General features: G+C 36.5%; 2 protein-coding genes across 2 annotated transcripts; both read right to left on the bottom strand.

Moving 5' to 3' along the window:
• Positions 1-1,103: 1,103 nt before the first annotated feature.
• On the bottom strand, positions 1,104-15,796 carry LOC131534978 (major histocompatibility complex class I-related gene protein-like). Its single transcript, XM_058768130.1, has 9 exons — positions 15,731-15,796; positions 12,701-12,760; positions 12,474-12,487; positions 10,232-10,266; positions 3,747-4,019; positions 3,359-3,646; positions 2,696-2,747; positions 1,356-1,391; positions 1,104-1,224 (listed from the first exon to the last, which is right to left on the bottom strand). Exons 1-9 carry the CDS (start codon positions 15,794-15,796, stop codon positions 1,104-1,106), a joined length of 945 nt encoding a protein of 314 aa, XP_058624113.1.
• Positions 13,920-19,503, bottom strand: LOC131534549 (uncharacterized). Its single transcript, XM_058767497.1, has 3 exons — positions 18,836-19,503; positions 17,635-17,748; positions 13,920-16,871 (listed from the first exon to the last, which is right to left on the bottom strand). Exons 1-3 carry the CDS (start codon positions 18,951-18,953, stop codon positions 16,774-16,776), a joined length of 330 nt encoding a protein of 109 aa, XP_058623480.1. The 5' UTR covers positions 18,954-19,503; the 3' UTR covers positions 13,920-16,773.

Below are 19,503 nucleotides of genomic sequence, written 5' to 3'. Positions count from 1 at the left end.
TTTGAGTTCAGCTCATGAAAAATGGGGGCAAAAACAAGTGTTGCGTTTATAATTTTGTTCAGTGTTTAATCCTTGCTGTTAATAGTGTTTATCGTCTGTTTGATTACGTTATTTATTCTCCTCCTGTTGGAGAAACAGTGAATTGTCAAAGTGAATCTCCAGTAGTGTCTATCAGATAATCTACATTGCATCAGGAAAGTATTCACAGTGCTTCACTTTTTGTTATGTTACAGCCTTATTACAAAATGGATTAATTATTTTCCTCAAAATACTACAAACAATACCCTATAATGACAACGTGAAAGAAATTTGTTTGAAATCTTTGCAATTTATTAAAAAAAAAAAAAAGCTCAGGTGCATCATGTTTCCACTGATCATCCTTGAGATGTTTCTGCTTGATTGGAGTCCACCTGTGGTAAATTGAGTTGATTGGACATGATTTGGACAGGCACACACCTGTCTATATAAGGTCCCACAGTTAACAGTGCATGTCTGCGCACAAACCAAGCCATGAAGTCCAAGGAATTGTCTGTAGACCTCAGAGACAGGATTGTATCGAGGCACAGATCTGGGGAAGGATACAAAAAAAATAATTCTGCAGCATTGAAGGTCCCAATGAGCACAGTGGCCTCCATTATCCCTAAATGGAAGAAGTTTGAAACAACCAGGACTCTTCCTAGAGCGGGCCACCCGGCCAAACTGAGTGATCGGGGAGAACGGCCTTAGTTAGGGAGGTGACCAAGACCCTGATGGTCACTCTGACAGAGCACCAGCATTTCTCTGTGGAGAGAGGAGAACCTTCCAGAAGAACAACCATCTCTGCAGCACTCCACCAATCAGGCCTGTATGGTAGAGGGGCCAGACGGAAGCCACTCCTCAGTAAAAGGCACATGATGGCCTGTCTGGTGTTTGCCAAAAGGCACCTGAAGGACTCTCGGAGCATGAGAAACAAAATTCTCTGGTCTGATGAAACAAAGATTGAACTCTTTGGCCCGAATGGAAAGCGTCATGTCTGGAGGAAACCAGGCACCATCCCTACAGTGAAGCATGGTGGTGGCAACATCATTCTGTGGGGATGTTTTCCAGTGGCAGGAGCTGGGTGACTACTCAGGATCGAGGGAAAGATGAATGCAGCAATCAGAGGCATCCTTGATGAGAACCTGCTTCAGAGCGCTCTGGACCTCAGACTGGGGCGACGGTTTATCTTCCAACAGGACAACGACCCTAAGCACACAGCCAAGATAACAAAGTAGTGGTTACGGGACAACTCTGTGCATGTCCATGAGTGACCCAGCCAGAGCCCCGACTTGAACCCGACTGAACAACTCTAGAGAGATCTGAAAATGGCTGTGCACCGATGCTCCCCATCCAGCCTGATGGAGCTTGAGGTCCTGCAAAGAAGAACGGGAGAAACTGCCCAAAAATAGGTGTTCGAGCTTGTAGCATCATGCTCAAAAAGACTTGAGGCTGTAATTGGTGCCAAAGGTATTTATCAAAAGTATTTATCAAAGGCTGTGAATATTTATGTACGTGTCTTTTTTTTTTTTTTTTTTTTAAATTTGCAAAGATTTCAAACAAACTTCTTTCACATTGTCATTATGGGGTATCGTTTGTAGAATTTTGAGGAAAATATTGAATTTAATCCATTTTGGAATAAGGCTGTAACATAAAATGTGGAAAAAGTGAAGTGAATACTTTCCGGATGCACTGTATGCATCGAAAATACAGACCCCAAAAATATTAAACACAAAAAAATGGGTGGTTGTGAAGAACTGTGATACTGATGTAGTGAAATGCTGTATCTCAACTCTGTTAATGAGTTTGGTCTTTTAAAAACAAAACTGTTTTAATGCATTGAGCCATGCTAAGCGTTTTAAAATGTCCCGGCATCTCCAGATGTTCCGCTGCTTCCTTTTACACTGAAATGCCTTCCGTTTGCACTGAAAAGTTCACGCACATCCACATATGTTTGTGAATTTTATTTTGTATGTTTGCGCGAATGTTTTATGGGTGTGTGCGCGCATTGAGTTTGTATGTATATGCAAGTTATTCACAAGTGTATATGCATTCATTACTAATTAATTAGCTTAACTTCATATTAGTGTGCACGTGTATTTCATATTTTGAACATCTAATAGTATACATGTGTATATGTGAGTAATTTATAGGTGTATATGCACGTGTTTTATGTATGTATTGATTAGCGACGTTTGATTTAAATCCTACGTAGCACCTCATACTTCCCCCTAAGCATAAACATTGCTGATTATGTACTTGGGGGAACTCTACAAAATGGTGGAAGATGAAACTCGGGGGAGAATAATTGTTGAACTATGTTATTTTTGTTTTCTTTGCACACAAAAAGTATTCTCGTAGCTTCATAAAATTCAGGTTGAACCACTGATGTCACATGGACAGTTTTACCGATGTATTTACTATGTTTCTGGACCTGGGAACATTATGGTTGTGTTGCTGTCTATGGAGGGTCAGAAAGCTCTCAGATTTCATCAAAAATATCTTAATTTGTGTTTCGAAGATGGTCGAAACACAAAGGTTCGAAGGTCTTACGGGTTTGGAACGACATAAGGGTGGGTAATTATTGACAGAATTTTCATTTTTGGGTGAACTATTCCATAAAAAAAAAAAAACTTAATCTCTACTGTACACAAGAGTGATCAGATGTCATTACATGTACCTTCTTTTACAGGAACTCCAGCATTTCATCAGGTTATAGTACTTTTCTGTATCTGAAAATTAAACAGCATAAAGTCATTTTTAAATACTCTTTGCACTCTATATAAATTGTATTATAAAAACAACAGTTATCTGAACACATGCATATAGTGATTATATATTTTTTTTACAAGCGTAAGACATCATTAAAGTAATCCACCTGGCTCCAGTGGTTTAAAGTCAGGGTGAACCGGAAATTGCTGCTGACTTTATTTCAGTGTAGTGACGTATTTCCAGCAGAAACGGAATATTGAGTAGAGGGCAGGGTTTTATTTTAGCGCTCCTCCTCTCTGTCTCTCACTCATAGAAACCTAACCAGTTTATCAGTCGGTTCTCTCTCAATGACAACTGCAGATCATCAACAAATACAAACACAATGAAATGGCAAAATTTGCTGTCTCTGAATCATTTTAAAACAGTTACTCGGCAAATGGAAATCGACTCAATGATATGTAACTGTTTTTAAGTGTCTCTAGTTTGTTTGTGTTGTAATATTTTGTGATGTAACTGATGTATTGCTGCCCATTTTGGCCAGGACACTCCTGCGAAAGAGATTTTTAATCTCAGAGAGTCTTTTCTGGTTAAATAAAGGTTAAATAAAATAAAAATAAAAACATTTACTCACAGGCGTTTATGAGCGCCTCATCTCCATATTCTCTGAATTTGTTGAGCCAGTCCACACACACTTTCTCCAGGTAGCCTTTGGTGTACTGCTTTAGGATGGGCACACTATTCCATTTTCTCTTGGTTGGTAGAGCTGCTTCAACTGGGGCGACCCATTGAGCCTCTTTATCATCAAAAGACAGAACGTTTTCTCCATCATAGCTGTACTCACTAATGCCTTTAGAAAACCTCACTTCATTTCCCTGCTTCTCAATTTCACAACCAGTTCTCCACTGAAGAACATGAACATCTGAAATGGACAGAAAACAAAATGTTTGTGAAAGGATAGCAATATTTTTTTTTTTTTTTTTTTATGTATATGCAGGTTAAACTTTATGAATGTTCCTCACCTGATTCATTGTGTCCCATTCGTTTCATCAGAATGTCGATATTTATATTAAACCACAGTTCTTTGCTCTTTCTGGACTGGGTGCCTTTTTCCCAGTAATCCTCATGCATTTTCTCTTTTATCCAGAGCTGTTTGGGAATATTTCTCTGTTCTCTGCTATTGTAATAGTCAATCTGTCTGTCATCTAGCAGACCCATAGCAGTGAATTGATAGATGCCCGGCCGATTGACAGGTTTGGACAAACCAGTGTAAATGTAATACAGCGAGTGCTTCTCTGCAATGAAGAGAAATAAAATATGCATCATATAACACTTCCCTTAAGTGTAAATATTATAAAATTGGTACATTTCTGTAGAACTCAGTTAAAAGTGGGTGAAGCCATATGTGGAAATTGCGGGTGGGTTTGGGGGGTCAGGACCCCACCCATCTGAATGCCCCCACCCCCCAATATCATTAAAACCCATGCTGTGTATTGTAAATAATATAATGATATATACTACTTAAAATAAAATAATACAAACACAAACAGGGCAAATAAATACATACATGCATACATAAATGTGTTTTTAAGTTTTGAGTCCCCCACCCTTGCTTCACAGTGCTTTGGTTCATGTTTTCCCACTTTACCTCACCTACACACACAAGTCTGATGGGAGAGAATAAAGTTCTTCAGTAGCCGAAAGTAGGCTTTCAATGCTATTTTATTCACTTTAAACATTGGATGAAGTGATTCTAATCTCTTTAATACAGATGATGCTGAGTCATTAATAAATTAGTTGTGACAAAGAAAAGCGATTATAATGTTACCTAGCTTGTTTAATACCGTAGCTCAGTTCTCAACTCTGGCCCTCGAGATCCACTTTCCTGCAGAGTTTTTCTCCAACCTCGATCAAGCTCACCTGCCAATAACTTTCTAGTGGTCCTGGAGACCTTGATTAGCTTGTTCAGGTGTGTTTGTTCAGGGTTGGAGCTAAACTGTAAAAGTGGATTTTGAGGATTTTTAATATTGTAGCTCCAGCATTGTGTTGGGTTTTGCTCAATATGATGGCAGATGGGCTTGCTGCAGCTGAATATTTAATTCTAATTCTGAATATCTGAATATGTAAGACATCCTCTGTCCCCAACAAAACATAACATATTATGTGGATGATGCAAGATAAATGAATAATAACTGATTGCTGAACCTATAAACCTAACTTATAATTAAACAACTATCACTTTGTGTTGTTGGTAGATAAATGATATACAGTCAGGTCCATAAATATTGGGACATCGACACAATTCTAACATTTTTGGCTCTATACACCACCAGAATGGATTTCAAATGAAACGAACAAGATGTGCTTTAACTGCAGACTGTCAGCTTTAATTTGAGTAGATATTTCTCTTTACGAGTTTTGTCAACTAAAAATGGTAATTTATTAAAGGTTTATGTTAGCAGCCTCAAACGAATTTACACAAAGACTAAGATCCTACTCGATAAATGGAAATTGTGACAAAATAAGCTGAAAAATAGTGAATTTAATTGACTCCAGTAAATATCTTGTTTGATCCCGTTAGTATTGATTTCAAATCTGGGATTTTGACTTGACTGTAATGTCTCAGAGAGAACAGGTGTAGCTTCATATATTAACGAGATTCAGCCTATTTCTAGCGAAACTGTTTAATGTACTTCACTCATGAGCGTAAATTTCATCTAACAGTTGGGGGAACAATGAACTAAATTTTTCAAGAGCAGGCCAAATTGTCTTAATATGGAAACTTTTTGTACTTACTTGCCGTTTTGGTGCACTGAAATTTTTTTGGCTCTATACACCACCACAATGGATTTCAAATGAAACTAACAAGATGTGCTTTAACTGCAGACTGTCAGCTTTAATTTGAGGGTATTTACATCCAAATCAGGTGAACAGTGTAGGAATTACAACAGTTTGCATATGTGCCTCCCACTTGTTAAGGGACCAAAAGTAATGGGACAGAATAATAAATCATAAATCAAACTTTCACTTTTTAATACTTGGTTGCAAATCCTTTGCAGTCAATTACAGCCTGAAGTCTGGAACGCATAGACATCACCAGACGCTGGGTTTCATCCCTGGTGATGCTCTACTGCAACCGTCTTCAGTTCCTGCTTGTTCTTGGGGCATTTTCCCTTCAGTTTTGTCTAGAAGGCAAACTGAACGTGACATATACGTTGATTAATCTCAAATCTACCACTAGTACCCGCTGATAATTTGACTGAACTATTGCATCCATTGTAAACAGTTCTAACAGCTTTCTGAAAGTATTCTCCAAAACCAAAATGTACATCTAAACATAAACTCATGACTTACAGTATCAATTGCTTTGTAAAAGTCTACGAATCAGATAAAAGAATCAGTAACAATTGTAATCAATATCTAAGATTAATCTAATATTATTACTGATATGTCTCTCACTCATAAACCCTGATTGTTCTTCCTCAGTTATCTCTTCCAGACCTTTCTTTCATCTTTGTGCAAAAACTAGAGCATTCACTTATTCATAATAGTAATTGGTCTCCAGTTATCAATGCAAAGTTTATCCTTATTAGGCTTGGGAATTATTGTAATAATTGATATTACAAAATATGATGATAGTAGATTTTTAATTCGGCGCAGAAATCAATGATGTTCCATTTTTTTTCACACGTTTGTTTTCTCTATACTGACAAGAGCAGTTTAGAGAAAACAAGCATGTGTGGACTTCTGGCTCAAAATCTGAGAAATAGAATTTGTAATGTCTAAATGTATTTATTATTTTATTATACCTTTATTTAACCAGGAAAGAAAATCACATTGAGATAAATATCTCATTTACAAGTGAGCCCTGGCCAAGGTAGCATCACACAGTAAACATAATAAAACAAACAAAGTAAAATTAAGTACATAAAACAATAATCACAACCCTGATGACACACACACTCACAACCACACACATACACACTCACACACACAACAATAAAGCAAAATTCAAAGTTAAGAACAGGTGCAGACAGTTTTGAATGATTGGTTGAGATATAACTTAAACTCATTGATTGAAATAAATACAGTAAGTTTCAATGAACTTTGAATCTCATTCCAAGCAGTTGGTGCACTATAAATAAAAGCAGTTTTTCCAAACTCTGTCTTCATTAAGGGAACATCTAAAAGGATATATCTTCTCGAACGCAGATTATACCCTTGACTATTGACAGTTAATAGACTAATCATATACAGAGGAAGCTGACCAACTATGGCCTTGTACACAAGTATAAGCCAATGCTTGTACCTTCTTAAGTGAAGTGAAGGCCAACCAACCATTTCGTACAGTGCACAGTGATGAGTATAATAATTTGTACGAGTTATAAATCTTAGAGCAGAGTGATAAACAGAATCCAGTGATTGTAAAAGAGCCTTAGTAGTATTTCTGTAAAAAACATCTCCATAATCTAAGACAGGTAACAAGGTAGCTTCCACCAACTTTCTCTTAGCTGACTGTGAAAAACAGGCACTATTCCGAAAATAAAACCCCAGCTGTAGCCTTAACTTAGATAGCAATTGTTTAACATGTAACTTGAATGATAAGTCCTCCTCCAACACAAAGCCTAGGTATCTGTAGGAGGAGACCAGTTCTACAGATTTACCCTGCAGAGTGTAAAGAGGTGGTGGAGAAGATTCACACTTATGTTTCCTAGAGAAGACCATGCATTTTGTTTTCTTATCGTTCAGAACTAGTTTTAAAGAGAGGAGGTTGCGCTGAACTATTACAAATGCTTCCTGCAACTTTGAAATACAACTATCAATGGAGGATGCAAAACAATAAATTATGGTGTCATCTGCATATAAATGTATACATGCATCTGATAGGTTATCACCAAGATTGTTAATATATAGTGTAAATAACAGGGGACCCAAAATGGACCCCTGTGGCACACCAGATTCAATACTGAGACTATCAGAAAAAGACCCCTTAATTTGCACCCTTTGGCACCTATTCTTTAAGTATTCTTTAAGTATTCCTAATCCAACCTAATGCGGTTTCAGAAAGACCGATACTGTGTATAGGCTTATCATTCCAAGATGGCAGCACTGTGTTTGTCTTGTCTGATCTGCTGATCTGCAGTCTTCTCTCGTACGTTTAAATGTTGTGTGTTTTATTTCAAGAAGGCGTTTTAAAATCGGGCTCTATCTTGTATTGAGTCTGGATTCAATTCAGGGTATTGTAAGGGTCCATTTTAAGAGTACACAAATCAAAGTTCAGGAGTATACAAATTTTACATGTACCTCTTAATCTTATGTAATAAAAACCAAGTATACGATCATCCAGGAGAGCTATAACATTGCGTATGTATATTAAAATATGAATATGTATATTTGTATATTAAAACAAACTATGAACAAGTAAATTACAATGAAATTACACTTTAACTGATCACACTATTAATACATTTATAATTGTCTGTGGATTATGTGAGGAAGTTCTAGCAATAATGCACTGGATTATTTAATACTGCAGTATGTTTAAGACATTCTTGAATTCTGGGTGAGTCTAATGTAACTATGCTGAAATGAGTCCTAGAAATACTCATCCTCAGGCTGAAGTGGGTCTGTGAGAGATGATGTGAAACAGAACATCTAAAGCATGATATCATATGTCAAATTATATTTTGCTTCAAATCGGTCCTAATTGTATGAAGGATCAATTATTAAAGATCTTTTACTCTGGTCATAATCAGAGTTTCAATTTATATTGCACTGCAGGGGAATTTACAGTAAAGACCCCCCGACCAGGTGTGTTGAATGAAGACCAAAAGTCAGAGATTCGATCAAAATGAAGAACCTTTACTGAAGAAGATGTCAGCTTCAGCACTCTCAGTCGAGTTCGTAGGCCGCTCTGCTTACATTACAGAAAAAAACAGTAATGATACCCTAACAGAGGATGCTAATTGCGTCATTACATCAGTCAGCAAAATTCTGATTGGTTCTAAAACCTAGATAAACTTAGACAGTTTCCACATACAGGGCCGCCTAGCCCTATAGCTGGAATTTTATCAGTATGGCTCGTTACACACACACACACACTATGCAGTCATCATCTTAGAGAGTAGAAGTACAGAATAAAGCAGAATTCTTTAATATCTCTTAAACACACATGTAAGTCTCAGATACTGTTGCTCTCGTAGATGGAAGGTCATCCTGACCTCCTGACATGGCTCTGTGACCTTTAGGGAAGAAATAGATCTCGGCATGTAAAGCCTAAGCTTACACATTTCACTCTTGCTGCACTGCTCTAGTCAAACAAGAAATAATATAATAATATAATTAATATCAATATGAAGGATCTGGCAGCTCGGCATCCACTCCTCCAGGGGAGACCAGGCTATACATATTTCACACAATAGACACAAACCTTAGTCGTGACTATTAAAAAAACAAACAAACAAAAAAAACTTTGACTTTTCAAAGTTTGCTGAAAAAAAATCAAGCAGCAAGCATAAGTTATATATATATATGTATAACAGATGCTACAAACAGATAAACAGATGCTTTAAATCATTAAAACGCTGTTGTTAGGTTATACACACCTCCTCTGACATTGACCCTCTGATAAATCTTTCTTTTTAATCTGCTTGCACTTTTACAAAATTAATTCTAACTGATTTTTAAATGTTACATTGCAGATGGGTTTATGTTTTGCACATCAATACGACGCTGTGGTTAGTTTCATTTTTACATCTATACATATCGGTCTACAGTTAAATGTGTTTCCTGCAGGCCGACAGTGATTTATTATGCCATTAGACGCGAGGGGTACCAAGTCTGCGCTTTTGTTTCCTTTTTTTTTTTGGCGCACTCCTTCATGAAAACAGACTGTGTTTTTAATTATTACTTTCATGCAAGCTTTCAACTGACTGAAGATGACAAGCAAAAACGTAGCCTAATGCTTTTATGTTTATCTATCTATATTAATAATCAATAAAACACTTTGGGCTCAAACATCAAAAATATAAAAGCCCTCCTTCCCTGAAATGTATCCACATGCACTTGAATTACTAATTTGGTTATGCAGAATACCTTGTGATCTAAAAGGATGTGCAAATTTCAATTACTGTACACTGTAGCCTACTTCAACACTGATAACCCATCCACCTGTACTGGCCAACCACACCAAAATAAAATAAATAATAATTATTAAAATAATAATAATAATAATAGTAATTATTATTATTATTATTTCCCTTGGGCTCTATTTATGTCTTCACACAAAGTGTTTATGAATATGTTTTTATGGATTACAACAAAATAAAAGATCTGTCAGAATCAAAATTTAATAAAGTTACCTTATTATGTCTTTGAACAAATGATCAGATAAAGCTCAGAATTGTCACAGGTAAACAAACACCCCAAACAAACAAAATCAAATCAACTAATTAAATCCTCCCAAAAACCACACACACACACACAAGAATAAAAACATAAAAAAGACCAGTAGAGAGATATATACCGGTATATATACACACACTACCATTCAAAAGTCTGGGATCAGTAAGACTTGTAATGGTTTTAAAGAAGTCTCTTATGCTCATCAAGGCTGCATTTATTTGATCAAAAATACAGAAAAAAACAGTAATCTTGCAAAATGTTATTACAATATAAAATAATGGTTTCTATTTTCTATTTAGTTGTCTGCCTGTGAAGATAAATCTGAGGTCCTCTATGAAAAACAACAGAACAACAAACATTAATGTATCAACCTTATTAAGAGGTGAAGATGTGTCGAGGGTTTTCTGTAAATAATTTTACTACAAATGTAATGGTTAAAATATGGTCACTGTAGTAAAAACAGTTGATTTTTTGTAAGGATAAATTGCAAACATTTATTTGTTCCCTCCTGGTGGAATGACCTGCCCAACTCCATCCGAGCAGAGTCTTTAAACATCTTCAAGAAACGGCTAAAAACACATCTCTTCCATCTTTATTTGACCCTTGAACTCTAGAAGAGTCATTAGAAACGTCCACTTTTCTGTCCCTAGACTTTACAGAAATATTACAATTGAAATACACATTAGGGTTACAATTTTTTTTATATTTTAAAATGAAAAAATGTTATTTGAACAATTACACCTTCCCGAGCCATCAATGTGGCATTATTGTTTTTTTTTAAATAATTATATAGAATTCCAAACACCACAAAACTGCTCGTCCCCACAGCCATGTACAGAGGGAACATGCTTTATTTTGAGGTCAAAAACAGGATTTTCTACCATTTAAAATACAAAAGTCTATACTATCTGGGGACACTTAATTTCTAGCGATTATCACCGATTTGATTGCACAGATACTATTTAAACTAAACTGAGCTAGACAATGACATCTCTGAATTCAATAATGAAATGCCTTTCACTGAAAATTGAGTGTTTAATCTTATCATTATACATTACTGACACTCTATCCTCCAATTTGATACTGTTAAGTGCTTTGACACAATCTGTATTGTAAAAGCGCTATATAAATAAAGGTGACTTGACTTGACTTGACTATCAAATATATGATGTAAATGGCATAAAAAAATAAAAATAAATGACAAACAAATATGATAAAATATATAATGAAAGTAGTGGTCCCCTGGAGTCGTGTCACTGGTGTTACCGCTTAACACAAGTCTTTTATTTTGGAATAAAAAAAAACACTGATGACATCACTCGACTTCCTCCGTCCTATTTTCTAAACATCTATGAAAAAAGGCCCATGTTTAGTCCACTGTTTCTTTTCAGTTATGATAAATATTCTAATTTATCTCATGATTTCATATGAAGCTTTTAGTTGATGTCACTGGTGTGACCTATTTATTGTTATTGAATTGTAAAAAAAAAACTATAATACAAATGGTTTAAACTAATTAATTTAGTGAGTATACCATGATTGACAACATGTGGTTTGATATCTTGCAGCAGACATTTTGTAAAGTGCATTTATTAAAATTGTCCCTTGTGTTACTTTCCTTATGAGTAACAGTGAAGATCAGTATATCAGGCCTTGTGTACATCACCGGTGATTCATTGTGTCACTGTACTGTTTTAGTCTGTCACATTAAATAAATAAAACACAATCTACTTATTTCTTGCATTTTCATTATTTTTCTGTAACTCTGACTACATGTGCTGAAAAAAATCCCAGAGAAATAATATTTCATAAAAACTTTTAATATTGCTCAAGAAGGTAACACCAGTGACAAAATAATAATATGTGTGGTCTTGAAATATTTGCACACAAAAGCTAAAAAAAATGTAATAATTAAGCTGTCATTTACATGTATTCATAAAGTCATAAGGTGATCTAATAATGTGGTCTAAATTTACTGACTGTGGTGCAAATGCTTTCGCTGTTTAAACAACGTGGCGCTGGATATGAAAATGATGACAGCATCGGGCTGAAACTAGCAAAAACTCCGTGATGCACCTGACGCCGGGTTTATGTTAGTAACTATAGGCTCCTTTTCATTTTAAGAAGAAAAAAACAAAACAAAACAAAAAAAACGGGACTTGTCACAACCAGTGTTAACGTCGTTGATGAAACATTGTTTTTCTCCGACGAAAATAAGACATTAGTTGAACGAATATTTAGTTGCTATTGTCATTGATAGCATTGATGTAGCAACGTAATGGGATTGATAGCTCAAATACCTTGCTCACATGCACAGTGCCGGTATGAATATGTTTACTGGATACCTTTTATAAGATCTCTGTGAATCAGATAAAAATGTAGGGTTCATATAAACACAACTTTCAGAATCTGAAATCGGATTGGATTTATTCAGACTGATGAAAGTTTGTGTAAACCTACACAATGACATCCTTGATACTTATTTTTGTTCTTCATACATTTTTTCTTTATGTCTCTTCTATCCAAAAACAGATCTAACAGTGGTTTTGGGGCACTGCAAGACCATGATTACCTGGAAGCATCTCCTTCCACGGAAGAGCAGCTGAATGCAGCACGAAAGGAGATTGCTCGTCTGACAAAAGAAAATGAAAATTTAAGAAGTCAGCAGTTTTGTCTACAAAGATTCCAATGTGAGCCCAAGCTGATTGTGTTTTACACCGGATTTAAAGATTATCAAACCCTCAAAGCACTCTACCTGTTTCTTCAACCCACAGCACAGTCTCTGGTGAGATGGACTCAAATGCAAAGACTTAATAAAACAGAACGGATTGTAACTGCTGGCTTTCAGGCTCAAGACATCTGTCTCTTTGACCAGTTTTTCTTGTTTCTCTGCCGTATGAGGCAGGGGCTTCTTTCCACAGATTTAGCAGTAAGGTTTAATATCTCAAAGGCCACGGTCAGCAGGATATGTATAACTTGGGCTAACCTTTATTTCACGCTTGGTACACTACCATTATGGCCAAGTAGAGCAGCTTTTGATGAGCTAATGCCACCCTGCTTCAAAACACGTGTTGTGCTAGATTGCACTGAGATCCATATTCAAACAGCAAGTTCAAAAGTTCTGAACACCATGACATACTCTCATTACAAGGGAACCACAACTTTGAAATCCCTGATTGGTGTCACACCTTTTGGGACAGTTAGCTTTGTAAGCAACCCATACACAGGCTCCATCTCTGACAAGGAAATCACCAAAGAGTCAGGCATTCTGAAACTGCTTGAAGTAATGCTAATAAGGGCTTTCTTATCAAAGACCTCCTTTCTGACATCAATGCCAGTCTTGTAACCCCAGCTTTCACAGGGCCAAGCGGACAATTCAGTAAATATGAAACTACACATACCCAAGAGATTGCGCCGGAAATGGCGGCTGCGTGAAATCGGTTTATAGGCATCAAAGGACAAGGAAATGAAAAGTTGATAAAAAAAATTATATAAAAAAGTTGATAAAAATGCATATGTGATTGCATAAATGTTAGTAAGAGATTTATGTACACTATAAGAGTTATGTACAATATTTGCGTATTAAGTTACAGAGACACAGGAAAACACAAAACCCCACAATAAGCTGCTTTGGATAAAAACATCCGTTAAATGAATAAATGGCATTACTAATAAAGTTTATGGTCTTTGAAATGGACCATGTGATGAGTGAGACAGACAGATAGGACATCATGAAAAACACAGAAAGTGTTCCAGTTAGAAACGCTGCTGACAAATTTGTTGATTAAAAATACATTTTATTGATTGATATAGTTGTACAAAAAAACAGCTCACATCAATCTTTGTCCAGTACAAGCTTAATTTATAGTTGTTATCATAGGCGTAAATCCCGGGGGGGACGGGGGGGACAGGACCCCCCCTATCTGAGGCTTGTCCCCCCTAAAAATATCATTACAACCACTCTGTGTATTGAAAATAATATAATGGACATATACTTAAAATAATTGTGTGAGTAGTAAAACAAAATAAACACAAAAAAACATTTTAAATTCAGAAATGTTTTGATTCCCGCCCCCTCCCTTGCCTCGCAGTGGTTTGGCCCACTGCCTGCTTTCCTCTTTTACCATCACACACACACGAGACCGGCGGGAGAGAGCAAGTACCTCAGTAACAGTTATGTGTAAGTAACTTAGGCTGTCAAGGCTATTTTATTCTCTTTAAACATCGAGTGAAATGATTCTTTCTCTTTAATACAGATGATGCTGGATCATTAATAAATTAGTCATGATAAAAAAATTATGACATCTGATGTATTTTCTATGAGCGATTATAAGGTTAACAAGCTTAATACCGTAGCTTGTCACCCACTACAACTAACACGGCGATAAGCCTGTGTGTGAACTGATATTAGGCTAATATTGTAGACCTATGTGTTGGGTTTCGTTCACTATGATGTTAAGTGGCAGATCAGTGGGTTTAATGCGGTTGAATTAATGCGAAAGAGATGTACTAGGTTTCAGACAAAATCTAAAATACTATAGATGACGCAAAATAATAATTATAATATGACCGCGTGGTGAACCATTAACTCATATTTAAACACAGTCCATGCTATGTACACATATCTATCCTTACAAGTACAATTTTGGCTGTATTATTTGTGTCCCCTTCAAAAATTGCTCTTGAGAAATGTTATGTTTATTGTCCCCCCCTACTGTCAGATGAAATTTACGCCCCTGGTTGTTATACAGAGTAATGACAGGGATAATTTATACAAACCGTGACATTTTCATCACAAACAAAATGTGAAAGAATGTGAAAATATCTCCTTGTTAAAGTACATAGCATATGTTCCGCAGAAGGCAAGTTGTAATAGTATATGTAGTAAACTATGAGATCATTCGAGGCATAAAATTGTATAAAATCACTGTGGCGAGTGGGGCGGGGCCGAGAGCCGTGGGAACGGAGCGAGGCCGGTGGAGTTAATGCTAATGAGCGACACCTGCGTCACTCGCCGGTCTCGAGTCCCACGGAGGAGCTCTGGAAGGATAAAAGGAGGAGTGACGACAGTGGAAGACGAGAGAGGACCAGGCCTGGACTTTTATTTGTGTTTTGTGTGCGGCAGTGGTCCGTGAGGGGCTGCCGCTTTACTTTTATGTTTGGTTATTTTATTATTAAAGTGTTTAAATGTTCGCCGGTTCCCGCCTCCTTCTTCCCGATCTACGAACTGTGTTACAATCACATATAAAAAAATAAGTCTGATTCTGAGACTTAAAATCCTAAAATATAGTTCAGCCATAATGTGTAATTGCATAAAAATGACAAAATAACGGAAAGAAAAGTATGTAAAAGTAATGAAGAGTATGGTGTCCCCAGATTTGCTGAATTTGTGCTCTGCATTTCACTATCCAAGAGCGCGCACACACACACACACACACACACACACACACACACACACACACACACACACACACACACACACACACACACACACACACACACACACACACACACACACACACACACACACACACACACACACACACACACACAGACAGTACGTACGTTTAGTAGTACGTTTAGTTCTTGTCAGGGGTCTTACCTCAGTCGTGGTATTGAGGGTGGAAGAGAGCGCTTGACATTCACTCTCCGCACCAACAATTACCATTAGACCAAAAAATAATAATTTACCAAAAAATAATACAATGTTTTGCAATATAATTTCAGTACTCGCAGTATTCACAGACACTCAGATGTCCCAAATATAACTGCACTGCTAAAGAAAACAAGTTGTGACATTTAAAAACATCAGACGATCAAATCTGTTCCCTGAATGATAACCCTAACCCTAACAGTCTACTAATACTCTGATGAGTTAGTTGACATGTAGTTGGGAAGTTACTCCTAGTTAGTAGAAAGTCTAAAGTGTAACCAAATTCTTTACTGCTGGAATATATTCTGCACTAAATTTACATTTACTACTATTTGAGCTTTCCTGTAGCTCAAATAGTAGAGCATGGCGCTAGCAACGCCAAGATCATGGGTTCGATTCCCAGGGAAAGCAAGAGCTGATAAAATGTATAAACTGTAACTTGAATGCAATGTAAGTCGCTTTGGATAAAAGCGTCTGCTAAATGCATAAATGTAAATGTAAATATATTCGTTTAGCAGACGCTTTTATTCAAAGTGACTTACAAATACAGAGCACTAGAAGTGATTCATCTTAGAGGCATTAACATGAGAAACTCTAGTAACAGAGGTTTGAGTCATCGCTGAGATCTGAGATTCCTGAGACAGAGCGAAACTGAGTACTTTATGGACGCTGCACTGAAGGGTAGTTACCTGTTAACGGTTGACTTTTTAAGTTCAGCTAGACTTGTTTTTGGTACAGTTGAGTCATTCATTATGACCTATTATTTCCTATTTTTCATATCTGCACAAGGTAATTGTCCATTATAAATTCACTCGTGTCATGAAATATTTTACTTTAAGAGGCTAAAATCAGAAGATAATATATGATAGTGTATTTTATGGTAGTAAATTTGAATGATATTCCACTGATCAGCCCACAGTATATGAATATATGTACAGTATGTGGATTTAAATGAGGCTGCACTGAAATGCACTGAACTACATCATGCAACATTATCTAGTGGATTGTGGCTCAGTCTGCTGCATATCAGCTATTCTTTCCATAGATGCAGTCCTGGACATTCCTCCTCCTTCATCTTCAGCTGGTGGGGCTGTGAGAGATGATGTGAAACAACAACAAAAGATCTGTCAGAAGATGAATGATATTTGCCTTGAAATACTCCATCTGTACGTTTAACATGAATTGTATGAAGGATCAATAATTAATGTGTGCTTTTATTCTGTAACAGATTTATTCTGTGGTGCAAAGCCAAATTTTCTATTTTAAAAAGTCTAAATTTCTATTTTTCTATTTTAAATTAATGCTGTTCTTTTAAACTTTGTATTCATCAAAGAATCCTGAAAAAAGGGTTATAAAAATATCACAGGTTATAAAGAAATATTAAGACTTAATATTGAACACTGCATATTAAAACTTATTCCAACACTCATAATAAATCAGCATTAAAATGATTTCTGAAGGATCGTGTGACTCTGAAGACTGTATGATGCTGAAAATTCAGCTTTGATCACAGAAATAAATTACACTTTTAAAAGTACATTAAAATAGAAAGCTGTTATTTTAAATTGGAATAATATTTTACAAAATGTAAGTTTTTTTCTGTATTATTGATCAAATAAATGCAGCCTGATGAGCATATAAGAAACTTCTTAATAAAAAAACATTAAAAAACCTTACTGATCCCAAACTTTTGACAAGTAATATATATATATATACATTTTAGATCAAGAGCAGAATTTACTGAACTGTTCCAGATATAAAGGCACTTCTAGTGAAAACAAGCAATTGATTTGTGTGACAACATGAAGGTTTAGTTTTAAGGCTATTATCTTTTAAACACTCTTGTTACATACCTCCTCCACATACACGGATAACTGCATAAATAGTAGAGCAGTCATTTATGTCATAAGAACCAAGTGTACGATCATCCTCCAGTTGTCTGCCTGTGAAGATAAATCTGAGGTCCTCTATGAAAAACAACAGAACAGCAAACATTAATGTATCAACCTTATTAAGAGGTGAAGATGTGTCAAGAGGGTTTCCTGTAAATAATTTTACTACAAATATAATGGTTAAAATATGGTCACTGTAGTAAAATAACAGTTGATTTTCTGTAAGGATAAATTGCAAACATTTATTTGTTCCCTCCTGGTGGAATGACCTGCCCAACTCCATCCGAGCAGAGTCTTTAAACATCTTCAAGAAACGGCTAAAAACACATCTCTTCCATCTTTATTTGACCCTCTCTCTAACTCTAGAACACTCTATTCTAATTCTATTCTATCTACTTGTTTTATTTTAATTTAAAAAAAAACATGACCTTCTAACACTAAGGGCCGTATTTTAATAAATTAATTAATTAATTACATCATTAGATGAATTATATCATTAATCAATGATCTAAGCGCATAGTCTAAAGCGCATGGCACAGGTGCACTCAGGACGTGTCCAAATCCGACGGAGCTGCTCACGCGCGAGCAAATAGGAAGCCTAATTCTGAAACATGTTATGACATGTTTATATTTATGTAGCCTACACAATAATAATCTTTTACATTGTAATCCTTTAATTTTCAATATTTGGCATGTTTGTGCACGTCCCTTTGTGTGTAATAAGCAGAGTGTGCGTGCGTTGTGGACCCGCCTATAGACACATATCACTAACACGCTCTTTAAATAACAACAAAAATACTGCGCCATTGAGTTTAGACCAAGTTTTAGTCTATTTCAGTTGCCCGAAAATAGCAACGCTCCAACAATGCGCCTGAACCCATGAGGGCACAAATGGTGCAAATCATAGACTGTGGTGCAAGTGAAACTAGGGGCTCAAACTAGCAAAACACACCCGTGACGCACCTGGCGCCGGGTGTATGTTAATGAGTTTGGAAATTTTAGAGAAATGCTTAATAAATGCATGACACTGTAACTAAACCCATTAGATTTTAGCTGACTAAATATACTGTAGATTTATTTTACTAAAATCGTATTACATTGTTTTTCAATTAATAACACAAACATTCATGACAGAAAGTGAACACTAAAGTCTTTGACTCACGTTCTTCGGCACAGAATCTCCTTCTGAACTCTTTAAGAGTCATGTTCTTCAGTTCCTCTGAATCCACACATACTGCTCTTGTTCCGTCCATCTCTTTAATATAAATTTTGCAACTCATTTTGTATGTGCAAATTTAATGTAGAATTTAAAATTAATTTAAAATAAACATTGCTGTAGCAGTTAAGATAACAGTCGGAGAGGAAGTTGTGTGGGTGTGGGTGTGTGAGTGTGTGTGTGTGTGTGTGAGTGTGTGTGTGTGTGTGTGTGAGTGAGTGTGTGTGTGTGTGTGTGTGTGTGTGTGTGTGTGTGTGTGGGTGTGTGTGTGTGTGTGTGTGTGTGTGTGTGTGTGTGTGTGTGTGTGTGTGTGTGTGTGTGTGTGTGAGTGAGTGTGTGTGTGTGTGTGTGTGTGTGTGTGTGTGTGTGTGTGTGTGTGTGTGTGTGTGTGTGTGTGTGTGTGTGTGTGTGTGTGTGTGTGTGTGTGTGTGTGTGTGTGTGTGTGTGTGTGTGTGTGTGTGTGTGTGTGTGTGTGTGTGTGTGTGTGTGTGTGTGTGTGTGTGTGTGTGTGTGTGTGTGTGTGGGTGTGTGTGTGTGTGTGTGTGTGTGTGTGTGTGTGGGTGTGTGTGTGTGTGTGTGTGTGTGTGTGTGTGTGTGTGTGGTGTGTGTGTGTG

Source organism: Onychostoma macrolepis, chromosome 25 (genome assembly GCF_012432095.1).
Source record: "Onychostoma macrolepis isolate SWU-2019 chromosome 25, ASM1243209v1, whole genome shotgun sequence".
Lineage (NCBI taxonomy): Eukaryota > Metazoa > Chordata > Actinopteri > Cypriniformes > Cyprinidae > Onychostoma > Onychostoma macrolepis.
This window is presented reverse-complemented; position numbering and strand designations above follow the sequence as displayed.

What these genes read in the sequence shown, in the direction of transcription:
- LOC131534978 (XM_058768130.1), bottom strand. Translation starts at nt 15,796, where the DNA reads ATGGTAATTGTTGGTGCGGAGAGTGAATGTCAAGCGCTCTCTTCCACC. An exon ending in CCCTCAATACCACGACTGAG is followed by an intron (nt 12,761 to 15,730) that starts GTAAGACCCCTG and finishes TTCTTTTGTCAG; the next exon opens with ACGAGCAATCTCCTTTCGTG. An exon ending in AGGCTGGATGGGGAGCATCG is followed by an intron (nt 1,225 to 1,355) that starts GTGCACAGCCAT and finishes CTGTGTGCTTAG; the next exon opens with GGTCGTTGTCCTGTTGGAAG.
- LOC131534549 (XM_058767497.1), bottom strand. Translation starts at nt 18,953, where the DNA reads ATGAGTTGCAAAATTTATATTAAAGAGATGGACGGAACAAGAGCAGTA. An exon ending in GAGATTCTGTGCCGAAGAAC is followed by an intron (nt 17,749 to 18,835) that starts GTGAGTCAAAGA and finishes TGTTTTTCATAG; the next exon opens with AGGACCTCAGATTTATCTTC. An exon ending in TATCCGTGTATGTGGAGGAG is followed by an intron (nt 16,872 to 17,634) that starts GTATGTAACAAG and finishes CATCTCTCACAG; the next exon opens with CCCCACCAGCTGAAGATGAA.